This window comes from Portunus trituberculatus, chromosome 41, assembly GCF_017591435.1.
Source record: "Portunus trituberculatus isolate SZX2019 chromosome 41, ASM1759143v1, whole genome shotgun sequence".
Classification (NCBI taxonomy): Eukaryota; Metazoa; Arthropoda; class Malacostraca; order Decapoda; family Portunidae; genus Portunus; species Portunus trituberculatus.
In genome coordinates this window covers 30758340-30774798 of record NC_059295.1, presented here as the reverse complement: position 1 = coordinate 30774798, position 16459 = coordinate 30758340, and the positions used below count along the sequence as shown (strand labels likewise).

Genomic DNA, 16459 nt, shown 5'->3' with positions numbered 1-16459 from the left:
ACACTGTTTGAGAACCAATTCATTGCTTTTCCTCTCTTGAAAATTTGAGTCTCAATAAAGAGCTAGAAAGGTGTACTAGTTCGCAAATAGAGTGGCAGATGAATGAAGCTTTGAAAGATTAGATGAATTAATGGATAGAGATGATAGGTGGATATACTAGGTAGGTTTGTTTCGTACAGGGACTGCCACGTGTAGGCCTGATGATTTCTTCCGGCTTACCTTATTTTCTTGCGGTCCTTGACATGAAGTGAGAGACACGTAAGATAGCCTGAAAGTAATTGATTCCGTCTAACTTACAACTACAACAAGGAAGAACAATAACAGTAGACGTACTAACTAACGTGATGTATTAAGCATTAAGACCAGAAGTTAGAAACTTTGGCAAAATAACGAGAGTAAATATTTGCTTCCACCTTGCCCTGTCCTAGAGCTACAGCGAGGAAGAAAGAGCACAGACGTAGACTTATTAGATCACTTCAGTCTGCTTTCGATACATTACACAAACCTGAAATGAAAAATGTAGATTGAATGTTCAGGAAGTATATAACTCATTCCATCCTTCTTGACCTGTTCTTGTGGTCCAGCGAGGAAGGAAGAACAAATGCCAGCAGACTTAATTGAACACTGGAGGCTGCTTACCATACTCATTCACCTTTGTACTAAAAAATATAGGTAGAATAGCTAAAAAGAAGTTTAATCCACCCAGCTTTCTTGTACTTGTGTCCCAGCGAGGAAGAGTTGTTGACCCGTAATAGTTTTCTTGAGATTAATTTTTCATTGAAATCTGAGCAAGAAGCAATTGTGAAATAGATATAAAGTAATTAATTCCTTCTTGTTTTATTCTATCCTGTTTCAGTGGGAAAGAAAGCTCACCACAAAATAGTTGGTCAATACAAGATACCTTAGGGTACGTTATAAAGTGGAACGTAAAGTGAAAGACGTAAATAGGACACCTACTAGAGATGCTGCGTGGTACATAATTCATTCTCTCTTCTCCACCGTGTTTCTGGAGGTCCAACAATTAAATGATGCAGGCCCGCCACCTATCTTTCGCGGTTCGTTCTCTGTCTCGGGTCAACTCATCATTTATTAGGGCTTGAAAGAAAATAAAATACGTAATCGAAGTTCAATGAAACAAGGGGACAAAAAAAAAAAGAGATTCATATTGAAACCTGATATTGCTGCAGAGAGAAAAATAAAAATAGAGAGGACTTGTATTGTGGAAGTTATATTCAATTCTTAGAGCAACATGATACTCTTCTCTCCATGGCAAGCAAAGGGAATAGGATCTTGTTGATTGAGCTTCAAAAAATTGTGCACGTACAGAATGTTAGATTCATAAAATGTGAAATCAAAATGTGTCTTCATGTTTTTGGAGCTCGTACAAAGAGAGAGAGAGAGAGAGAGAGAGAGAGAGAGAGAGAGAGAGAGAGAGAGAGAGAGAGAGAGAGAGAGTTTAGCTATGCAAGAACTACTGAAAGATCGATTTTTGGAAAGTGAAGTGTTATAGCGCGAAAATTGAGAGAGAGAGAGAGAGAGAGAGAGCAGGTGTTTGAGGCGCTCTCTCTCTCTCTCTCTCTCTCTCTCTCTCTCTCTCTCTCTCTCTCTCTCTCTCTCTCTCTCTCTCTCTCTCTCTCTCTCTCTCTCTCTCTCTCTCTCTCTCTCTCTCTCTCTCTTTTTTTTTTTTTTTTTTTATTTAAACATAATTTATACAGAAGAACATGTACCCAAAGGCGCACTGTCGTGTGCTACCTATTCTAAGGGTACTACAATCTATTTCTACAATATTTACAAGACTTAAAAATAGATAATATACAAGATGGTCAGCATGTAAATGGAGCACTGTTCTTTTCACTTCACTAGCACTATTCACGCACTGCACTACACTGAGTGTCACGTCACAAAGAGTGTCAGAGGAGTTGGCAGTGTCTGTCTCCACTTATGTGCCATCAGTTTGACACTGTGTGTTCATCTCCTGGACGTGAGGCACCGCGGCCGTGAACAAGTTCCACATCCTGGAGACGCGTCCTGCGAAGGTGCGTTGATGCTGACACCCGTGGGATCGCGGCACCTCTACGGCGTCACCACCATTGAGCACCGTTCTCGTGCTCCGTGCGGTGACTCTCAGAGGATGACGCAGCCCTGCCAGATGTGGCACTCTTTGCACCTGTGCCTTATGGAACACTACGATCGCCGCCACATCTCTGCGGTGTTCCAGTGAATCAAGGGACGCTCAGGCTCTGGGTGAGGTGGTATTGCAGCATCTACTAGCCGTATGGCGCGGCGTTGGATGCTGTCCAGTCTCCTTCTGTGTGTGGCGGCACAGGACATCCAGGAGAGAGCTGCGTACTCAAGGTGGGGCCGCACCTGTGCCTTGTACAGCAGCAGTCTCCCTTCCTGTCGAGGAAACTGGCGATCCTTCTGAGAGCGGAGATCCTGTGAGAGGCTTTCTTGGCAATGGATTTGACATGGCTGTCAAACCTCAGCCCTCGATCCACCTCCACTCCAAGTATCTTGACGTCATCTTGGAGTGGGAGAGCAGCAGCGCCAAAAGACAACTTTCCTGCCATTGCTGCCATGGCGGCTGGGGACCGAGAGACAACCATTGCCTGTGTCTTCTCCGGCGCGAATGTCACTTGCCAGCGAGCACCCCACTCCTCTATCACTCGTAGCTGCTGATTGATGGCCTCAGCAGCCCGCCCACTGTCCTGGCGTGGATAGGTATAGGAGAGGGTGCAGTCATCAGCATAGGCCTTGACTCCTGGCAGTAGCTGGAGAAGATCATCCACGTAGATATTCCACAGGAGTGGGCCAAGAATTGAACCCTGTGGCACTGATGCCTCCACAGGCAGGGACTCAGATGTTTGCCCGTTGACAACCACCTTGAGGCTTCTGTCCTGCAGGTAATTTCCCAGGAGTCGTAGCAAGCCACCCTGGATGCCTTTAGCACGAAGCTTTTCCAGTAATCCGTTGTGCCATACTTTATCAAAAGCTCCAGCTATGTCCAAAGCAACCACTATAGTGTCCTTGCCGTCGTCGAGGGCGTCCTGCCACTGCCTGGTGAGAAGCATCATTAGGTCGGAGGTTGACCTTCCAGGTCTGAACCCAAACTGTTGGTCTGAGAGGAGGGCATTGTCCTTGAGATGGCTACACACCACCTCTGCCACGACCCTCTCAAACACTTTACCCACCACTGACAACAGGGATATGGGTCTGTAGTTTTTGGGTCCGTCCTGAGCTTTTTGTGTACGGAACTACTCGAGCCTCCTTCCACACTGAAGGCCAGACGTTTTCCCGTACACAAGTTGTGAAGACTTGGGTGAGAGGGGCAGCCAGTTCCTGGGAGCATCGCTTCAGCAGGTGCGGGCTGATGTCATCAGGGCCGGTAGCTTTCTGTGTGTCCAGCCCCGCAATAATCGCTTCACCTGCTGATGCGTCACCTCCACCATGGTGACAGTCTTCTCACATTGCTGGACCAGCTGAGGCGGTGGCTGCTGTGGATTCCCCACCTTCATTTTTCCAGCAAACAAGGAAGCCAGCAACTGTGCCCTCTCCTTACTGCTGGTGGCGACAGTACCGTCCTGCTTGCTGAGGGAGGGATGGATTCTTGGTGGCCAGTTCCTGTTTGTCCTTAACAAGGGACCACCAAGTTTTGTTTCCTACGCCAGTGCCACACAGTTTCCGGCGCAGGCTTTCCTCCCACTTTTTTAAGGCCCACTTGCTGGTTACCACCATCCTCCTGCATGCAGCCCTATGCAAGTCCTTGTTGCGCCGAGTCGGGTTCCTCTTGTAGCGGAGCCAGGCAGCATACTTTGCCTCAGCAGCAACACGGCAACGGTAGCCAAACCATTGCAAGTGCTTCACTCTCTGCTCCTCCCTGTAGCAGAGTGGCCCATGGGGTGTGGGTCAGGTCGCGGCGCAGGGAAGCCCAGTCTGCTTTGTTCCACAGCCAGATGGTGCGGGTGGTGGCCTCGTCCCGAGCCACGCCCACTTCCAGCTGTGTCAGTACAGCGTGATGATCAGAGCTGCCCACGAGCCCCAGCTGATGACACTGAAGCTTGTCCTCCTGGTAGTCTGAGATGACAGGGTCTAATGTCCCTGTCCTGTACCTATTTACTGCTAGGTGAACAGGGGCCACACATTAAGAGGTGTGTGTGTGTGTGTGTGTGTGTGTGTGTGTGTGTGTGTGTGTGTGTGTGTGTGTGTGTGTGTGTGTGTGTGCCTGTCGGCGTGTCCGTTCGTCTGTCTATTTATGTCTATTTTTCTTTTTGTTTTACCTGTTAGTTTCTCTCTCTCTCTCTCTCTCTCTCTCTCTCTCTCTCTCTCTCTCTCTCTCTCTCTCTCTCTCTCTCTCTCTCTCTCTCTCTCTCTCTCTCTCTCTCTCTCTCTCTCTCTCTCTCTCTCTCTCTCTCTCTCTCTCTCTCTCTCTCTCTCTCTCTCTCTCTCTCTCTCTTGTTCTCATTTACCGTATTAGTCGGAATCTCACATAAATTGGGTTTTTTTTCCTGAGTGTTCAAGAAAGTGAAATGTAACGATGAGACGGATGAAAATATTGGCTAAGTTTTGCAGGAGTTAATGGATGGAACTGGGCCATTGGATTATATAGATGGAAAAATACTTTGTAGATGTCATGTTTTTTAGACGTGGATTATTTTTCTTTTTTTGTCTCGTTTCAATGGTCCTATTGTTATTATTATTATTATTATTATTATTATTATTATTATTATTATTATTATTATCTAAATGAACAATTGATATACAAGAGCGCAGGAGGAGGAAGACCGAAAGACCAGTGGTTCGATAGTGTAAGTCAAGATATGACCGAGAGGAGCTTTGAGGAGCATGATAAAGTGGAGGAGGTCGGTCAAGTTCAGTGACATTTCCGAAAAGTTGAAGAAAATAAGAGACCTCCATTTGTCTCCGTCATTGTATAATTTAAGCACCAAGCGATAGGAAGCGAAATGTCGAAAGGGAAGATAGGGTTGACGTAGTGACATGGATGAAACTGGGAGATACTAAAGACAAAGAAGAGGAAGAGGCCTCAGTTTGTCTCTGTCAGTGCAAATGCCATTATTAAAAAGAACCGAAATTAGTTAATATGAATCTAAAAATAAAAATTGAAATAAAGTGATAAATGAACAGTAAAGGCATGGAAGAGATAGTTTAATGATTTATTGTATTTCCAACAATCTCCAGTATCGGCAAACGCAAACATTGTGATATAAACACATTACTGCCTCTAGTCGTAATAACGTCGGCTGCATGTCACTTTCAGCATCACTAGATCATTCTCTTAGGCTCTCCCTCACCATTCTTCCTTCCCTTCACCGCCTCGCCGCGTTTGCCTCGCGTGTCTCGGAAATTGGTGTCCCCTGGCGTGTCTTCGCAGAATCCCAATCCGATATTCATGAGTGGGATAAATATCCCTTCGTGACTAGAAGCAGAGGAATTAAGGGGAGAGTAATAGTGACAGAAAGGGACGACATTCCTGTGTGTGTGTGTGTGTGTGTGTGTGTGTGTGTGTGTGTGTGTGTGTGTGTGTGTGTGTGTGTGTTGTGTGAAATGATGACTAGCGGAGATCATAAATTTTGGAGAAATGGTACGGAATACACGATTAGGAGATAAAAAGCAGTTGAAAAATTGTGAGAGCTCTTTGCCCTACAACATATTATTAATGAGAGAGAGAGAGAGAGAGAGAGAGAGAGAGAGAGGGAGGCAAACCAGCAGAGAGATATAAGCACAATAACCCAGCCGACAAGACAGACAACCAGATAGCAAGTCAGACAGAGACAGGGACACAGAGCCATCCAGCTAAACAGACAGGCAGACAGAAAGAAGCTATTATGGCAGATTCGATAAAAAGAAAAAGTAAAAATCAGCAATTCATTCATGCGTTCATTCACAGCCTTCCTGGTAATCGGTATTCACAATTGTGCAATAATCATCACCACACATCTCTATTGTCTCTTATCTGATCTTTCCTGCCTCCCTTGATGTTTCTCTCTCTCTCTCTCTCTCTCTCTCTCTCTCTCTCTCTCTCTCTCTCTCTCTCTCTCTCTCTCTCTCCTTTCAATGCATTATATTTCTTCTTCCTCCTCCTCCTTTTCCTCTACTTTTTTCTTTCCATTTCTTGTGTGTTCCTTTACTTCAGGTCTTCTCCTCTCCCGGTCTTAGTCAAGCTGCTTCCCTCGTCTATGCTAAGAGGCCATAACCTTCCCTTTAAAGCCTCCCATTCTTACGGCCGTTTGAGGGGAATGGTTAGGGTGTGGCGAGGCAGACGATCGTTCGAGGTTAGGCAGGCGTGGGTCCCCTTCTCCAAAAGGCAAGAAGGTTGGAAAGAGGGGACGAAAAAGGAAAAGCAAGGAACGATGGTGTCTGGAATCTCCCTAATTCCTCCACTTCCACCATGTCAGTCTGGATTTAGTTCGTGCTTTCTCCTTTCTTTCCTTTTTCATGTCAATTCCAGCTTGGTTCCGAGGCGTTATTGGGTGTGGGTGTCTGCTCGTACATATTTTCTTGTGTGGTTCACGTTTTTCTGAATGGCACTGTTCCTCTATACTATACAGGCTGGCATATAATCTTATTGTCATAAAGATTACGGTGTATCTCTGTTAAGCTTTACTAGTAGACATAAGAACCTAAGAACACGAGGAAACTTACAAGAAACCGCTTCTCTTTCACGTACTAGTCCTTGTTATCAACCTACTATTTTTTTTTTATTCTTATTGTTTAAACGAAGATATTGCAAGGACAAATTTTATAAAGTAATATATGACTTAAAAGATTGCTAAATACCGCTCCTCCTCAAAAGAGAAAATAAAATACTCCTCAAGTTCTCCAAAACTCTTTAATTGCCAACGACACACACATGCGCTTCAATTCGAAAGCTATGACTGAAACATGTGAGACCTTTTCGCGAAACCTTTTGTTTCCTGAGAAATCACCTAAAAGTTTCTATGAAGTCTTGAGGAAAGGTTGCTTTTAAACTGAGGAGCGAATTGATCTGATGTCGAGGCGGAAGTGCATAATTATCGTGATCCAGGATTTCTTTCAGCCTTCCTCACATTTCCCGCTTGGTGGAGATTTATGCTCTCCTTGGATGGCTTCTCGTTAGCATACTAAAAATTCTTGACTAATTTGCCGGATGAGAGCGTCTGAGCATTTGAAGCCAGCGTCATTAAGATCAGGAGAGTTTGAACGATGTAAATTAAGAGAAATCCACGAAGCGATGATAACACAGAAATGTGTGCCATATTATCATCATCACCACAACCAAGAGAGAGAGAGAGAGAGAGAGAGAGACTGCAAATGGATGGTTTTCCCTTTCTCACTCTCTGCTCGCCACGTCGTAATGTTTCAGATGGATGAGATTGAAGCTCTTGAAAGTCTTCTGTGCGGGACGTGGAGGCTTGGAGGCGCGAAAGAGTGCCTGGCTGGAAGGAGCTGAGAGTGACCATGAGACAGGGGTACAAAAGACCAAACGTGGCACTCAGGAAAGAAACAAGAAGCGAGTGGTTTGGTGGACTCTTAAGGATAGTGGTGAGAGAGAGAGAGAGAGAGAGAGAGAGAGAGAGAGAGAGAGAGAGAGAGAGAGAGAGAGAGAGAGACGGATGAAATAGAAATATATAATACTGACGTGACCTATTGGAACTGCCCCTTACACACACACACACACACACACACACACACACACACACACACACACACACACACACACACACACACACACACACACACACACACACACACTTACTAGCCATAAGCAGAGAAACATTTCATTAATAAATTTCCGTCAACATTTGCTCTTCTTTCCTTGTCCTTCACTGTTAACTTTAATTTCTCTCATCCAGTCCAGATTTCTTTCATGTTTCTTTTTTTTCATATCTCTTTCCTTATTCTTGTTCCTCAGTATTTCGTGCCACATTTTCCTCTAAACTTGTCTGATTTTATAGATAAGCACGTTTTTATCTAATTAGTTTCTCTCTCTCTCTCTCTCTCTCTCTCTCTCTCTCTCTCTCTCTCTCTCTCTCTCTCTCTCTCTCTCTCTCTCTCTCTCTCTCTCTCTCCTTTATGCTTGACCTCCTTCTGTCTTTTCATCCTCTAACTCCTTCGTCTCTCGCAAGCCTCGTCATTTCTCTTGCATTCACTGAAAGGAAAAAATTATTGATCCCTGCATTCATTCACTGATTTGTCCCTTCTTTCGTCCTCGGTTTTCCTGCTTCCCTTCCATTCCTCAGTCTTTCAGATTATTGTCCCTCCTTTCTTTCTTTTCCCTCCTTTTTATTCCTTTTTTCTCTTCGGTCCTTCCTTCTTTTCATGGCCAAACAGCTCAGTCTTAAGAATAGCTAAGCAGACTCCCACGAGCCTCCTTCAGTCTTTTTGATGATGAGTCTCCTTCGCTGCTCCTCTTCAACTCCGCCTCATTTCACTTATTTCATGCATGTTTTCTCGCTCTCCGCTCCCTCCTCCCGGTCTCTCCCACCTTCTCTTTATTCTTGTTTGGTCCTCACGTAGCTCTCTCTCTCTCTCTCTCTCTCTCTCTCTCTCTCTCTCTCTCTCTCTCTCTCTCTCTCTCTCTCTCTCTCTCTCTCTCTCTCTCTCTCTCTGTCTGCAGTGAAGGTCATATCTAGTTTGGCCTGCTGTCACTCGCTGTAGTGATGTATTTATGAGTGGTGCAGGCGAAGCTTCCTGCAACAAGCAAGCTCAGGTGGATTTGTGTTGTTGCGTCAGTGTGTGCATGTAAAGAAGAAATATTAAATAGCTTGTTAAGACTTGAACATTTACTTATATTGGTGTTGATGTTGCTACCATTACTACTACTACTACTACTACTACTACTACTACTACTACCACTACTACCACTACCACCACCACCTGCCACTGCTGCTGCCGCTGCTGCTGCTGCTGCTGCTGCTGCTGCTGCTGCTGCTGCTGCTGCCACCACCACCACCACCTACTACTACCACCACTACACTACTACTACTACTACTACTACTACTACTACTACTACTACTATTTCTGTTGTTGGTGCTGTTGTTGCTGCTGCTACCTAGGAACCATCTCGGATAGTGCTCTGAATATCAAGGAAACTAGAAATATCCACGTTCTTTAAATTCCATGTTTTTTTTTTCTATTCTAATATAAAATTCAATATTTTGTTTTCTTTCATCGATTTTTTTTTATCACAAATTGTTGTTTTCTACGTTCCACGTTTTTTTTTTTTTTTATTATTTGAATAAAATAATCATAATAATGGAATCCTTTTCTTTTATTACAAATTTCTTAAACATCGTGACTGGGTGTGTGTGTGTGTGTGTGTGTGTGTGTGTGTGTGTGTGTGTGTGTGTGTGTGTGTGTGTGTGTGTGTGTGTGTGTGTGTGTGTGTGTGTGTGTGATACAATAACGAGGCTCAAGCTCCACAATTGCTTTCAACACCCGGAAAATCGTCTAGGCCACTTATCAGGCGCCCGCACGAGTGTGATCCTTCCTAAGCGTCTGGTGGTGGTTGCGGGATGGGAGCGGAGGATGCTGGCCGAGGCGCCTGCTGAAGGAGAGGTTGTGTGATTGCTTGCTGTGATTGTACTGCGAGGGTAAAAATTATGGTCTCTCTCTCTCTCTCTCTCTCTCTCTCTCTCTCTCTCTCTCTCTCTCTCTCTCTCTCTCTCTCTCTCTTTCACTCCACACACACACACACACACACACACACACACACACACACACACACACACACACACACACACACACACACACACACACACACACACACACACACACTTATTCAATTGCTTTCCTTCGTCATCCCACACGTAAAAGCATCATCTAAATGTTTTAATGATGTATCACTTTCCTTCTCTCATTGGAATTAAGGTTTTCTCCAAATATCAAATAGGCGCGTTTTTTGGTTTCTCTTATATTTTTCATTCTCTTTACCGTGGCTGATTCCTGAATTAGCTTTCCTGGCACGACCGCCGCCAACTCATCTTTCCTTGAGTCCTTTATGAATATATACCGAAAAACTTGTTGTAATTTTTCCAAGAAGCGCGAAGGTTACAGCTGCCAAATAATTTCTTTCGTTTTTGTTATCAAGATCCGTTAGGTGATTTCTGTTGGTGACATTGGACGTTATTCTCTGACTTTAAATCATATGAGAAACAAAGGAAAATCACGTGGCTCTTAGGCCTATACAAGACAGAACTTTATTCATTTGATTATTATGGCTTCTCTTTACTTAAGCTAAATGGTTTGGACCAACATTGAAGTACAATTATTTTAGATATCATTGACAAAAAAAGAATTTAGTTTTAGTGTCTTTTATTTCTAGTTTTACTAACATAAATGATTTTCTTACTCAGATTCAGTAACATGTCATATTGTAGTTACCAGTCAAAGATTTCAAGTAAATTTAAGCCGTTGGGATTCAATATATGGAATATTTTTGGCCACAGCTTAACAATAATTCTTTCTACAACCTTTACATTTAACAGTGGTTCCCAAACTTTTTTCTGTCATTTCCCCCTGCACCCAGTTCAACCATCCAGATTTCCCCCTTCATGTGCATGAGAGAAAGAGCAGTTAAAACACACTGAGACTATTTACTAATTTATTTTTCAAATGTACAAATATACTGATAAACTTATAGTTACAGAGTATACAAAGTGGATAGAGAGCAGTTAGTAACAACTAAGCATAGCCATAGAGAGCGGTTAGTAACAAATAAAAGGACTTTTGATTTCACTGAGATTTTTTTGGTTAGTAGGTAGTGTAATTATCTCCCCCCTGGTAGCTTCAAATTTCCCCCAGGGTGAAATTTCCCCCAGTTTGGGAACCACTGCTTTACAAGAAAAAAAGAAAACATTTTGGTTTGTGAAATATATCCATACGCTTAAATACATGAAAAGTTTTTTTTTTCGTTCTTTCTTAATGACTAACTTAATGGAAAGAGGTAAAAAAAAAAGAAAATTAACTCCCCAAAATAGCTAATACATTCACTCAAAAAATATCATCGGGATTATATTTAAATACACCCATTGTAGAAAAAATTCACACACGCCAGCAGAGATAACTAGCTGAATTATAGAACAAAAATTATATATAACGTTTCTCTTTGTATAAACCGTTATTCTATTCACACACATAACCACTTTATGCACGTACTATATACACAAATGCACACAACAAGAAAATGCTACACATCATAGCATATCGTTTGGAAAAAGGCAAACACACACACACACACACACACACACACACACACACACACACACACACACACACACACACAGTCATACAGTGTGGTAAGCGTGACGGGTGTGTGGGAGTGATGTGATTGGTGTGTAGGGCGTGCTGTGACGAGGTGTATGACGGGATGCGTGGTTCCGTGGCATCGTTATGGTGTTGCGTTGCTTTGAGGCAGGATGTGTGTGGGAGGAAGTGGCTGGGAGTGTGTGGGGAAGTAACAGGGTAGATGTGATTTAGCTTAGTGGGTAAATGTGTTGTGGTTTTTTTTTTTTCTCCAGTGTATGTAGTAATGTTTTAATGGATAGCAGTGTATTGTTTTTTTTTTTAATATATTTTTTAGATTTATTTTTTCTATGATTATATGATAGTATTCGGTGATGAATATATAGGTAGCACGTTATCTATCTATCTCTTTATCTATTTTTCCACCACTTTCCTGTTTACTTATCTTTATATGTATCTTTCTATTTATTCATCTATCCATTTATCTATCTATCAATCTATCCATCTATCTATTTACCCATCTGTCTGTCTTCGCGTTTATTTACCTATATATGTATGCATGACTATGTATTTATGTATGTATCTATGTATCTACCTATCAATTTATCTACTTGCCTATCTATCAGTGACTGGCCAGTAAAGTTTTAACCTCATCCGTCTTCCTCTCTGTCCCCAGGTCTTCGTGGACGCCGCCGAGGAGTGAGTATTCCATCTTCCTGTGTGTCAGTCTTGGGAGGCCGGGCGAGGGTAAGGTGGGCCAGCTCCAGCTTTGTCGGGCCTGACATAGCTGGTCTTGGGTGTGTGCCAGGGTCGACGGAGGCGACTTAAAGGGAAAAAAACACACGTCAGAGATAATAATGACGTACAGCAACAACAGAGGGTGCCATAGAGCTCCACTTTGTAGATTAGATAACATGAATCCCTTCTTTATTTACACGCAGAACATCTCGTTACTCGTGTTAGCAAGGCACTTCTTAAACGTTTTTGGTATTTTTATCTGAACTACACTTTTGATAGGTTGTGGTGGAATCTATTGGAGTTTTCTAGGGTAATGATTGCTTACCAAGGATTCTGTATCATTAATGGGAAGAACACCCTTGGGAAACTGACTTGCCATCTTTGTAGTCTTTATTTATAATCCTCATGAGATAACAATGTGTTTAAATATATGGCTTTAAGGAATATAATAATGATTTTCTTTACATATACATTCATCCCTGACAGAAATAGCCGGCGAATATTGAAAGATCTTTTTAGTGTGAGCTGGAATCGAATAAAGACTGACAATAATGATGATTCCTATTTTCTATTACACGGGACCATAATGGAATGGAAACTCACCAAGCAGTTCCATGTAGCAAGTCTGGCATTATAGGAAGAGTTAATCGAAATTAGAGTGAATGGAAACGCCTTTCCTTAGTATTTAAAGTGAATGCGTTTAGTTATGTAAGTTGGTAACAGCGATGGAGAGAAGGGCTCGCTCTCAGACGACTTTGCTGGTCTCCTAAACTGTCGAAATTGCAATCATGCCTCGAGCGACGTCTGCTGACCCGTGAAATTTCTTGCCGTTGTTGTCGTTTTCGTTACTGTTGTTGTGAGTGTTGTTATCAGGACATTCTAGACACAAGACAATCGTTAGCCTGGAGCTGCACCTCCTGAGTGACGCGCCACTGCCTTCTTCCGCATCATGAAACATTCCAGCAGAACTTTTGCACAATAAAGAAAAAAAGAAATGATTAGATCCAGACGTCTTTCTTTCTCATTGTTGTCAGTGAGCATAATCGTGTATTTTGTGTGACCTTTGGCTTTTATTATCTCCTCTTTTATCTTATGTTTTGTTTTACTTTCTCTTTCCTTCTTTCTGCCTGACTTTCTCTTGTTTAACCCTATCATGTCTTGTCTGCTAAATTGTTTAGACTTTGTTTTGTAACCTGGGAAAAAAAGAAACTTACCATTTTTTTTACGTTTTTAATTAAACCCCTTATTTTTCTAATGTCTGAATGTTAAAAGGAGATGATTGCTTAAGCTACATTTCCCTTCTGTCTTTTCGTTTTTGCGTTTCTCCACTTTGAACAGTTTTCACTTTCCTCGCCTTGGTCTCCTCAGGTGCTGCTCGCAACACACCTACACACTTCTCGAGGTATTGGGTGATATAGAAGGCAGAACCTTGACCTTAGACTTTTTTTTTTTTTTTTTGCCCAAACTTCGCCCGCCTATTGATGAAACCTCTGTGGTTTTTTTTTTTTTTTTTTTTTTTTTTTTTTTTTTGCTTTTGTAATTGTTGTCGGTCTTTCCAACTTGGTAGCTGTATAGAAGGAATTCTATACGTCTCTCGCTCTCTCAGCGGCACGAAATTAAAAACTTTTAGTATGAGATTTCTTTTTCGTTTATCACGTTTCTCAAGGACATATTTATCAGTATCCCGTTCACCTCCTTATCCTCTCCTCCCACAGATCCTTCTCCTCCTCCTCGTCAAAGTTTGTAAAGTAATATCAGATTCCCCATAGGATTTCGTAAAGTTGTTTAAAGCTGCTCTGGAATCTTGTTAAACTTGTTCCGTCTTTGAACGAGAATTGTGTCTGAAACTTACTGGCGCATTGTTTTGTGCTGTGTTTCGTCTTCTGACAGACATGAAATACTTTCAACTTAGACGATTTTCTCTTTGTTCTTCGTTTCCATATCATTAGCAACTATATCAATGAGATGAAGTTTTGCAATCATATTGGAAGTCAATTAACCTTTCATTATCATAATATTGGTTTAATTTATTATAGAATTTGCTACAAGATTAGAAGTATTAATGATTATCTTTGCCTACTCACTCACTACTAACATATCTTTACTTACTCTTTTCTGAATGATAATTTGTAATTTTCTGAAATTTGAAATCCGTCTGTAGTTATGGAAGACTTGATGAAATGTTCGTTTTTTTTCGCTCACCTTATAATGAAGGCATAAAAATTACACGTAGTCATTCATGCCCTACTGTTATATCTATTTTACTCTCTTCTAAGTAATGTTAAATAATTCTAAGAACCTTTGATATTTACCTTGAGTACTTATAGATTTAAAATGATGAGTTTAATAAGATATGTTATATTGTTTTCAAACTCTAGACATTTTCCGATCAAGTGAAAGCAGCGCGAAGGTGAACCACTGAGAGTTAGACTGAGGGCATGAAGGCTGTGTTGGAGTGATGCCTTGGGCGGGTCGTGTAGGAGCAGGACGGGACTGGGAAAGCCAGTGGTCGCAGCATTGTGGGGCAGTGGATCTGCCCAGCCTGGAGGAACGGATTGGTGGGAGTATACGGAGAAAGCATACATAGAGGCAGGCGAGGGAGGAGGAGGAGGGGAAGGGGACATGCAGGCAGTCAGATGGGAAAGCATAATGACAACAAGGGTCAGGAGGTACACGGATGCTGTTGGATCATAATTAAAAGAATTTGGAATGGTATTCGCATGTGTTTAAGACTTTCTATAAACCAGAACTGGTAAAATTTATGTTACACTCAAAGGCAAGTATTTTAAAAGGTCAGCATTTCTTAACTGAACAAGACAAAATATAAAGCATTTGTTGACTGATGCTAAATAGATGCGGTCAATAAACATTTAAGTTTCTATATCAACCTTGCCTTTTGTTTGTCTGTCTGCGTCTTTTTTTTTTTTTTGTTAGTTTCTGTTTATCTGACTACTTATCTATCTATCATTCAATCAATCAATCAGTCTATCTATCTATCTATCTATCTATCTATCTATCTATTTATCTATATCTCTATACCTATTTATCTATATTTTTCTCTGTCTATCGCGATACCAATGAAGACAAGTACAAAGGGAATATAAAGAGGGAATAATAAGTAAAGGAAATGGCAGGTTAAAGTGAAGCAGTGCCCCGCCGCGCTGCGCACTGACCACACTCAACCAGACCCGTCATCTCCGAAGCAGGACAGGACTGACTACCACATGATGCAGTTTCAAGTGTTGCAAATAAAGGGCGGAGGGTCGTCATGGCAACCTCACAACCTTTGCTTAACGCCTTTTGTATCTGTTTTGCTTAGTTTTCGCGTATTTGGTTTTATTCTATTTCATTTATTTTTTTCTATATTTCGAGTTGCTCATAGTTATTTTTATGGGTTGGTTCAAGAAGTGTGAGTTTGTGTTGTATCTTTTGCTTTTTTGGTATCAGATGTATATACATGTAAGCAGGAAAATATAAAGGCGGTTGCAAGAAGCCAACAGACTAACACCTTGTATACTCCCCATACAAAGCACAACTTTTTTATATCCTCCTATCATCCTTATCCTCAAGCGTGTGCAATTTTTATCTAAAGCTCCTTCGTTACTCAGCACTAAAAATCTGGTCATGGAGGCTATTCCAGTCATCTATCACGAAGATGGGAAACACAATCTCTATCTGTTATTTTTTCATATGGATATTTATTTTTTCAAAAGATGGGTTTTTCTCAAGAAATTATTGTAAAAACATGTGACTACAAATAGCATTATTTTTTTCTTTTTGATAATATTGTAAAATCAGAATCTCTTGTTATCTCAAATTAAATGCTTACGGCGACCTGTAAGTCCCCACAATCGGGTGCAGATCAGTTATCAGTTTTATCACAGTCAAGCCACCACTGAGGGGTTTGTGTGTGAGAGTCGGCGGCACAGACCTGACAGTGCACAACACCACCACAGACACACAACGGACTGCAGGTAAAGATAGGAACTCGTCTCCAAGATTCATTCCTTTTTTACACTTATTCTTAAGTATAGAAAAGTGCGTATGATTGAACTTTCTCAACATCCTTTATCTTAATTTCGTGGGTAATTCCTTTCTATTTTGTTCCTTCTCCACCTATTATTTTACATTGTATTTTTCTGTATATAACGCAAATTATGATATATATATATATATATATATATATATATATATATATATATATATATATATATATATATATATATATATATATATATATATATATATATATATATATATATATATATATATATATATATATATATATATATATATATATATATATATATATATATATATATATATATATATATATATATATATATATATATATATATATATATATATATATATATATATATATATATATATTTATCTATTTATTTTTAATCCCATGCCTATCAATATCGAATATAAACTGGTTCCAAAAGAGATTTCGCATCCTAGTAATTTATTTCAT

General features: G+C 41.1%; 1 protein-coding gene across 5 annotated transcripts in view; it reads left to right on the top strand.

The window, feature by feature from the left end:
* The window catches only part of LOC123516429 (tetratricopeptide repeat protein 39B-like), a 152846-nt gene that overhangs the window by 85210 nt on the left and 51177 nt on the right, over nt 1-16459 (top strand). For all 5 annotated transcript variants that reach the window (XM_045275699.1, XM_045275702.1, XM_045275701.1 and 2 more), the window contains exon 2: nt 11918-11940. In XM_045275699.1, coding sequence (XP_045131634.1) covers nt 11918-11940 — 23 coding nt within the window. The remainder of the gene's footprint in view (nt 1-11917; nt 11941-16459) is intronic.